General features: G+C 58.2%; 1 protein-coding gene across 25 annotated transcripts in view; it reads left to right on the top strand.

The window, feature by feature from the left end:
- Positions 1–7,860, top strand: part of LOC128754688 (serine/threonine-protein kinase WNK1-like) — an 18,791-nt gene extending 10,931 nt beyond the window's left edge. For 4 of the 25 annotated variants that reach the window (XR_008413953.1, XR_008413962.1, XR_008413949.1 and 1 more), the window contains 20 exons: positions 184–231; positions 896–1,039; positions 1,107–1,387; positions 1,449–1,565; positions 1,646–1,735; positions 1,792–1,846; positions 1,915–2,335; positions 2,396–2,622; positions 2,685–2,743; positions 2,813–2,866; positions 3,183–3,254; positions 3,317–3,350; positions 3,416–3,501; positions 3,575–3,796; positions 3,912–4,156; positions 5,120–5,195; positions 5,263–5,379; positions 5,459–5,705; positions 5,801–6,496; positions 6,563–6,593. Coding sequence is in view for 7 of the 25 variants with exons in the window: in XM_053857528.1 (XP_053713503.1) it covers positions 184–231; positions 896–1,039; positions 1,107–1,387; positions 1,449–1,565; positions 1,646–1,735; positions 1,792–1,846; positions 1,915–2,335; positions 2,396–2,622; positions 2,685–2,743; positions 2,813–2,866; positions 3,183–3,254; positions 3,317–3,350; positions 3,416–3,501; positions 3,575–3,796; positions 3,912–4,156; positions 5,120–5,195; positions 5,263–5,379; positions 5,459–5,705; positions 5,801–5,842; positions 6,372–6,496; positions 6,563–6,673 (2,873 nt within the window). In the remaining 18 variants the exon portion in view is untranslated. Of the gene's footprint in view, positions 1–183; positions 232–895; positions 1,040–1,106; positions 1,388–1,448; positions 1,566–1,645; positions 1,736–1,791; positions 1,847–1,914; positions 2,336–2,395; positions 2,623–2,684; positions 2,744–2,812; positions 2,867–3,182; positions 3,255–3,316; positions 3,351–3,415; positions 3,502–3,574; positions 3,797–3,911; positions 4,157–5,119; positions 5,196–5,262; positions 5,380–5,458; positions 6,497–6,562 lie in introns of those variants that run through there. The other 21 variants (XR_008413976.1, XR_008413973.1, XR_008413975.1 and 18 more) reach the window with 18 other exon arrangements.
- Positions 7,861–8,933: the final 1,073 nt, after the last annotated feature.

The raw sequence follows: 8,933 nt of genomic DNA, 5'->3' as shown, positions 1-8,933 counted from the left end.
CACAACACAACATGTGATGTCGTCCGTCACGTGACGTCCCAGTGCTGTGAAGGTTGTGGAGGTGTCCTACTTCCAACCTTTGCTCTGCTTTGTGTGCAACCGTGTGTGAATAACGGCGCACTAATGTTGAACTGCAGCTCTGGGTGTGTGACTGGATGAGACTGACGTGTGTGTCTCTCACAGCAGGCTCCTCCTCCTCCACCCTCCTCCAGCTCCTCCCCCCCTCAGCAGGTGAGATGACAAATTCCTTTGTGAATGAATTGTGAACTCGTGAATGTGCTCCAGTGCTGCAGCTGTGTGTGCCTGTTAGCCATACTTGTGTCACGGGTCCAGCACGTGGAGCGGGACCCGAGTGGCCAAAACTAACAAAAGTCCAACAGAGGGCGGCACCGAACCGGGAGAATCAAACGAACTGAAATCACCAGGAACAAAGACAAAAGCACAATGAACAGAGATAGTGACAAAAGAAACCAGGAAACACGCGGAAAACAGGAAGAAACAAAACACGAACTCAGGCCCCAGGGCTTAAGACAGAGTCATCCAAAATAAGCCAGCTCGCGCACCGAACGAACAAGGAGAGCCACGAGAAGCAGGAGTGACCGCAGGGGACAAGAGGAGTCCACATCTCAGGGAAAACTATGAGAGACACACAAGCAGGAAGGACCAAAACAGGACTCGCGTGACAAAATAAGCAGAGTCAGGACAACTTTTGTTGGTCCCCACAAGCTTCAGCCTCATTTTTTGAGGGTGGAGACCTCAAAATAAGTGGCTCAGGTGAGTCACGTGTTCTCGGGGAGAGGCTGGGGAAAGGGCCATGTGTGTGTGTGTCGCTCGGTGGCTGGACCTCCTCCTGCCCAGCCGTCCACCTTCTCTTCCTCTGTCTCCTCCTCCTCAGTCGGCTGTGGCTCCTCCTCTTCCTCGCCTCTCCGTTGCCATGCCGACGGCCTCTCCTCCTGTCTCCCCGGTGGGGGCGGAGTCTGTTTCTTCTTCTCCTGCACCCGTCATCAGTGTAGTCCCACCCTCGGACCCCTGTGCCCAGGTACTGGCCCTGTCCTGGTCCGGCTCCAGCTCCACTGACCGTCCCTGTGTGTGTGTGTGTGTTTCAGTGGTGTCAGCCCTCGGACTCCGCCTACGTTCAGCTTCAGCCTCCGCCAGCCCAGTCTTCAGTGGAGAGGTCCTCCTCACGCACACACACACTCACACGCACGTCCCGCTGCACTCCAACACTCACACTGGTGTGTTCGCCAGCGGCCAGTCGGAGGCGTCGGGGCTGAGCGACGGGAACGAGGGTCAGGAGGGTCGCTCGCTCAGGAGGCCCCAGAGACGGTCAGCGAGGAGCCGCTCGCGCCAGGAGCAGCTCTGCAGAGCCAAGCTCAACGTGCTGAGCGTAAGGAGCAGAGCCTCCTCACAGCCTGGCCCGCCTCTCACAGACTCCGCCCACTCTCCAGATCTGCAGCTGCGGTGACCGCGTGGCCGAGTGTCAGCTGGAGACGCACAACAGCAAGATGGTGACCTTCAGGTTTGACCTGGACGGAGACAACCCGGAGGAGATCGCCCAGATCATGGTGCGCCCAGGGTCGGCTCTCGCACCCGCCTGAGCCTGTCAGCTGACACGTGCGCGCGTGTGTTTGTGTGTGTGTGTCAGGTCCAGAGCGGGTTCATCCTGGAGACCGAGAGAGACTCGTTTGTCGAGCAGGTCCGGGAGGTCATTGAGAAGGCGGACGATTCGGTGCAGGTGCGTGCGTGTGCGTGCTGCTGCTGCCTGACACGCTCTAACGTGTCCCTCCTCAGATGATGGCGGCTCGCGGGGACCAGAAGATCCCCACCATCCTGCTGCCGCTGCACGGTGAGCTCCCTCAGGGTCGCCTCCGTTTGTCTTCCACCATGGTCACGTGACCCCGCCTCCTCCCCCAGACACGCCCCCGAGTGGCGCCGCGCAGGTGGTTCACTCGGCGGGTCGCAAATTCATCGTGAGCCCCGTCCTGGAGCCGCGGCCGCGGGGGCCCGGAGGAGCGGACACGCCTGGCTCTGGAGCGGCTGAGGGTCCAGGTCCGGAAGGGTCTCAGCCCCAGAGCTCCTCGGCTCAAAGTCCGTCCCTGTCAGAAGTGGCTGAGCCTAAGATCCCAAGCAGCTCCAGCCCCACCCCTCCGGACCCTGCCGGGCCTGACCGTGGTGCGGAGGGGCAGCCGGGTCCTGGTCCAGCCTCCCCCGCCCCTTCTCCCGCCCAGGTGTCCTCTGATCCCAGCCACGCCCCAGAACTTCCGCCGAGCCCGCCCTCGTCCTGCTCCTCGGACGTGTCCATGGCTCCTCCCCACTGTGAGGACTGCGAGCCCAGGTGAGACCCTCGCGCTGCCAGCAGCTTGGCGGGCGCTCACCGTCCGCCCCTCTCTCCCAGGTGCGAAGAGTCGGCTGAGTCTCCCGAGAAACCCGACGACATTCAGACTCTGGAGAAGAAGCTACGCTCCTTGTTCATGGACCCGGGCGGGGCGGGGGCCGGCCTGGTCTCCGGAGAACCCCCCGCCGAACCCTCCTCCCCTGCAGCTCCTGGCTCTACCTCTGTCACACACGTTACCTCGCCGACCCAAGCTCCGGAAGCTGTGGGGTCCACTGCCACGGCGGCCGGTGGGTTGGGCTTCTTCATCTGGCGCCGGCTCACTGCTTCATGGTTCCTCATGTGTCCACAGGTGGGACGCCGACCTCCGTCCAGAACACTCCACCTCGAGCCCCCCTGACCAGAGCCCCAGTAAGTCCAGCCTCTACACATATCTCCCAGCATGCACACTGCTAACCAAGTCTTCTCCTGCCGGATCAGGTGAGTTCTCCTGCTGAGCTGCTGCCCCCCGTCACTGGACCTCCTCTCATTCAGGTGTGTGTGTGTGTGTGTGTGTGTGTGTGTGTGTGTGTGTGTGTGTGTGTGTGTGTGTGTGTGTGTGTGTGTGTGTGTGTGTGTGTGTGTGTGTGTGCGCGTGCGTGCGTCCAGTCCAAACCTCAATCTGAGGGTTCAAAGCTCAGAGGGGGTGGGTCCAGTCTGGTGCAGGGTCCTGGCGCAGGTGAGCCATGTGTTTGGGGCAGAGGCTGGGGAAAGGGTGGTGGCCAGGAGAGGAGGTCCCCACTATGTCCTCACAAGGAAATACACAGAAACCTGTGTGAGTGTCACTGATCTGTGGTCTCCTCTGTCTCAGCAGCCTCTGGAAGATCTGGACGCCCAGCTGAGGAGAGCTCTGAGTCCAGAGCCTGTCAGCACACACACACAGGTAACACACACAGTCACACACACAGGTCATGATAGCTGAGCCGCTGTTTGACTCTTTCTCAGGGTCTCAGCAGCCTCTCGTCTCCGGAGCAACCAGGCAAGACTTTGGCGTCTTCTGTTTGAGTGGCATGAGCATCTTCTGATGATGGCGTCTCTCTGTAGAGGAGGACTCACCGGCTCCTCCAGCGGTTCCTCCCATGGTTCCACCACACGTTCCTCCTGGAGGAGTCAGACTGGGAAGGTTTCAGGTCAGAGGCGGACGACCGGCTATTCCAGATCTGAGGTCTCCTCCACCTTCACATGTCCTGCTCTCCTGCCCAGGTGTTGTTAGCCACTGAGGAGCGAGTGCATCCTGCCTGCTCCTCCTCCACCTCCTCCTCTTCCTCCTCCTCCTCACTCTCTAGTCCGGAGAGCACGCTGCACAAGGAGTCTTGGTCTCCTCGCAGGACAGCAGGAGGTGGAGTGACGCTGGAGAAGTCACAGAAGAGCCCAGCACACCTGCCCCCTCCCTCCAGACAGCCCACCACCATCGGCCGTTTCCAGGTACTCCTCCTCTCGTGAGCGTGCTCCTCCCTCTTCCCCCCGACGACTCAGGCAGCGTTGGCGTCATGTGGTCATGGATCATCATGATCATCGTGACGGGAGTCTCCTTGTCCAGGTGAGCTCCAGCCAGGAGGCCCTGGTGGGACGCTTCTGCGTCAGCCGGGCTGAGGGGCCAGCTCCTGCTGCCCAGAGCACAGGAGCTTCCAACGGTCTGGACAGTGGAGATGGTGTCCGCCCTGGTCCAGACCTGTCCGCCAGAGCTTCTCAAGCAACTCCCAACAGCTCCTATCCCAGCAGCGACAACGACTCGGACTTGGAAGATGACGACCTGAAGAGAGAAGTGAACCGCCTGAGAGACAAGTGAGGCGCTCATGTCTGCGTGGTCTGCTCCTCCTGCTCTTCCTTCTTCCTCCTGTTCTCTCTCCTCCTCCTCCTGCTCTTCCTTCTTCCTCCTGTTCTCTCTCCTCCTCCTCCTGCTCTTCCTTCTTCCTCCTGTTCTCTCTCCTCCTCCTCCTCCTGCTCTTCCTTCTTCCTCCTCTTCTCCTCCTCCTCCTGCTCTTCCTTCTTCCTCCTGTTCTTTCTCCTCCTCCTCCTGCTCTTCCTTCTTCCTCCTGTTCTCTCTCCTCCTCCTGTTCTTCCTTCTTCCTCCTGTTCTCTCTCCTCCTCCTCCTGTTCTTCCTTCTTCCTCCTGTTCTCTCTTCTCCTCCTCCTGCTCTTCCTTCTTCCTCCTGTTCTCTCTCCTCCTCCTCCTGTTCTTCCTTCTTCCTCCTGTTCTCTCTCCTCCTCCTCCTGCTCTTCCTTCTTCCTCCTGTTCTTTCTCCTCCTCCTCCTGCTCTTCCTTCTTCCTCCTGTTCTCTCTCCTCCTCCTCCTCCTGCTCTTCCTTCTTCCTCCTCTTCTCCTCCTCCTCCTGCTCTTCCTTCTTCCTCCTGTTCTTTCTCCTCCTCCTCCTGCTCTTCCTTCTTCCTCCTGTTCTCTCTCCTCCTCCTGTTCTTCCTTCTTCCTCCTGTTCTCTCTCCTCCTCCTCCTGTTCTTCCTTCTTCCTCCTGTTCTCTCTCCTCCTCCTCCTGCTCTTCCTTCTTCCTCCTGTTCTCTCTTCTCCTCCTCCTGCTCTTCCTTCTTCCTCCTGTTCTCTCTCCTCCTCCTCCTGTTCTTCCTTCTTCCTCCTGTTCTCTCTCCTCCTCCTCCTGCTCTTCCTTCTTCCTCCTGTTCTCTCTCCTCCTCCTGCTGCTCTTCCTTCTTCCTCCTCCTCCTCTCCTCCTCCTCCTCTTCTCCTCCTCCTCCTGCTCTTCCCTCCCCTCGTGATGCTGATGTTGCCCCTGCAGACACATGCGTGAGCTCCAGGCTCTTCACTCCCGTCAGAAGGAGGAGATCGAGCTGGTGTTCACCCGAGCTGGAAAGGTGAGGTCTCCTGAGGGCTGTGTCCTCCTCTGGACTCTTTCAACAGTGTCACTGCTCCTCCTCGCAGGTTCCTCCCGTCACTGTCCTGCCTCCCACCTCTGCCCTCTGTAGGAGGAGACGACCCACCAAGACTAAGTCTTCCAAGTCTGCCAGGACCGCCCGAAGTCCTCAGCAGCATCCAGGTGCTCCACCTCACTGCACCAGTCGGTGGCAACACGTGTGTCCTTGCTGGTTCTTACTGGAGTGTGTGTGTTGCTCCATGTCTCCCAGGGCTCTTGACACTTACCGGCCCAGGTGACCCAGGAGGCTCCGCCCACCAGCCATCAAGCTCTTTTGTCCATAAGGTGGTGCTCCCCCTCCCCCGCCTGTCTGCTCCTCTCTCAGGTGAACGTTCAAGATGGAGGACGCCTCCATCCTCTCATGTTCTCTCTCAACCCCAAGGTTGGAAACAGTCGGGTTCTGTTCCTAGTCAGTCCAGCAGGAGAACCTTCTCACTGAGTCGCAACCTTTGTGGGTAGCTTCCCCATCACCCCCCCTCCCAACACCTCCCTCCAGCATCATCACCATGTTGGTCTGCAGTGCTTAACTGTCTCTGTTGTCTTCAGGGAAGTTGGTGAAGAACGTTTTTCCCTGCAGCCAGCTTTGTAGTAATGACCTTTGTGATGTCTTCAACCGATCACCATCACCCCATATCTTCACCCTCCCCCACATCTTCACCATCATCTTCACCCTCCCCCACATCTTCACCATCATCTTCACCCTCCCCCCACATCTTCACCATCATCTTCACCCTCCCCCCATCATCTTCACCCTCCCCCAACATCTTCACCCTCCCCCACATCTTCACCATCATCTTCACCATCACCCCTCATCTTCACCCTCCCCCCATCATCTTCACCCTCCCCCCATCATCTTCACCATCATCTTCACCCTCCCCCACATCTTCACCATCATCTTCACCCTCCCCCCATCATCTTCACCCTCCCCCAACATCTTCACCATCACCCCTCATCTTCACGACTATCCACCATCTTCTTCATCACCCATAGCCATAGCATAGCCAAGAAGATCAACCCCACTTGCTCATTTCCTGACTCTCATCCATTCATCCGAGTTCACTCATGATGGTCTGTCCATCTGTCCGTCCTCACCCCCCTCGTTCTCTCCCTCTCTCAGGGAGCAGCAGCTCAGGTGTGGTCTGTGGCCAGGTGGGTCGAGCTCAACACCAGAAGAAGGTCAGCGCTGCCGACCTCCCTGAGGTGGTGGACACTCGGACCGGAGGCGCCATCGACTCGTCGCAGGTTGAGGTCCCAAGTTTACTGAGCATCCACAGAGAGGTAACTCACACCCAGGTGTGTCCCCCTCAGGTGGTCCAGTCACACTCTGGAGGCTGCGACCCGTCCAGGGCTCCCTCCCAGCCACTGCAGATCCTGCGGGTCCTGCCAGCCCATGGGGCGCAGTGGTCAGGACCTTCCTGAGCAGAGACCTCAACCCCTCAGTGTGCTACACCCAAGGACATTCAGGTCTCCCCAAGACAGAGCTTCTGCCTGGTGACCCCGAACCCTAACCTGTGTGGGACTGGAGACAGCTCTGGACTGTACCAGGAGAGTCACCCTCCTCTTCCGTCCTCCTCCATCTTCTCCACCCTCTTCCTCCATCATCTCCACCCTCCTCCTCCTCCGTCCTCCTCCATCTTCTCCACCCTCTTCCTTCACCCTCTCCACCCCCCTCCTCCTCCTCCGTCCTCCTCCATCTTCTCCACCCTCTTCCTCCATCATCTCCACCCTCCTCCTCCTCCGTCCTCCTCCATCTTCTCCACCCTCTTCCTCCATCATCTCCACCCTCCTCCTCCTCCGTCCTCCTCCATCTTCTCCACCCTCTTCCTTCACCCTCTCCACCCTCCTCCTCCACCCTCTTCCTCCATCATCTCCACCCTCTCCACCCTCTTCCTCCATCATCTCCACCCTCCTCCTCCATCATCTCCACCCTCTTCCTCCATCATCTCCACCCTCTTCCTCCATCATCTCCACTCTCCTCCTCCATCATCTCCACCCTCCTCCTCCATCATCTCCACCCTCTTCCTCCATCATCTCCACCCTCCTCCTCCATCATCTCCACCCTCTTCCTCCATCATCTCCACCCTCCTCCTCCATCATCTCCACCCTCTTCCTCCATCATCTCCACCCTCTCCACCCTCTTCCTCCATCATCTCCACCCTCTTCCTCCATCATCTCCACTCTCCTCCTCCATCATCTCCACCCTCCTCCTCCATCATCTCCACCCTCTTCCTCCATCATCTCCACCCTCCTCCTCCATCATCTCCACCCTCTTCCTCCATCATCTCCACCCTCGTCCTCCATCATCTACACCCTCCTCCTCCATCATCTCCACCCTCCTCCTCCATCATCTCCACCCTCCTCCTCCACCCTCCTCCTCCATCATCTCCACCCTCCTCCTCCTCCTCTCCTCTCCTCTCCTCCTCCTCCATCATCTCCACCCTCCTCCTCCATCATCTCCACCCTCCTCCATCATCTCCTCTCCTCCTCCTCCATCATCTCCACCCTCTTCCTCCATCATCTCCACCCTCCTCCTCCATCATCTCCACCCTCCTCCTCCATCATCTCCACCCTCCTCCTCCTGTTGTTTACAAGACTCCATGAGCACAACAATGATCTGCCAAGTTGATGGAGTGTAGATTGGAATCGTGGCTGATGTTCCCAACTCTCCATGCTTGGTTCTCTCCCACTTCCTGTGTCTGGCTTTTTTCTTGTGAAGATTTGGGGCAAGTTTGAAGCTGTGAAGACTTGACAACTCTCCCTCTCCACTGTCTGGACAAATGTGACGCTTGTCCTTCACTAAAGCTCTGCGTTTACTGCCAAGGCTGTTTTGTCCTGCTGTGTGTTCCTGAACCACAACCAGCACCACCACTGGCTGGAGTCCCAACAGTGAAAGAGTTGAATCAATCCAACGCGCGCAGGGTTGAGGGCAGAGGAACCAGGTGGAACGGGCTCAGACTCACTGGAAAAGAAAAGATCAGCAAAAACATGGCAAAGTGATCCACGGTGCCAAGTCCAGCACAGAGGGTCAGAGCAGTGTCGGGCAGAAGAGCGGATCACCTGACTGTTGCACTGAGGAGCAGCAGATCCACGGCAGAGCCCCGGAGACAGACACGCCAAGCTCCTTCTGTTAGAGCAAGATGCTCACGAGAGGAGGATGGACACGCCAGGCACACTTCACTTTTCACTCATAGAAAGAACACCACCGCTGACGCTGTTGACTTGTCATGACAGGGCGAGGTCAAAGGTCGGCCAGTCAGCGTCACTGCTTCAGCACAACGCTCCTCACAAGCTGAGAAACCTTCAACATCAGTGAGTGGGAAAAGCAGGTGGTGTTGGCAGCGACTCCTCTGAGTCACAGATGAGCGTGGCTCCGCCCACTTTCTGGTGTTGGTGGAGACTTCTGCCAAAAAAAGACCACGGGCGCCACGGACACGGGCTGCGGGTTCAGCCACTGCCTTCATGGAAGTCAATGTTTGCTGATGTGTGATGACACTGTCTCAGAAACCACACTCGGTGTTTCACACAGCGCGTCGCATCTTGTGGCCTCCGTGGTAACAACGTGGCCATGGTGACAAAACACTTTCCAAGGGTTTGTGAAATGTCAATGAGGTCATGTGGGCTGTGACGTTGCAACGAGACATGCACACCGAGGAAACACTGCGACCCAGACATGTGTCGG

The sequence above is a fragment of the Synchiropus splendidus genome, chromosome 1, assembly GCF_027744825.2.
Source record: "Synchiropus splendidus isolate RoL2022-P1 chromosome 1, RoL_Sspl_1.0, whole genome shotgun sequence".
Classification (NCBI taxonomy): domain Eukaryota; kingdom Metazoa; phylum Chordata; class Actinopteri; order Syngnathiformes; family Callionymidae; genus Synchiropus; species Synchiropus splendidus.
The sequence above is the reverse complement of the archived record's forward strand: the minus strand, read 5'-3'. Positions and strand labels throughout refer to the sequence as shown.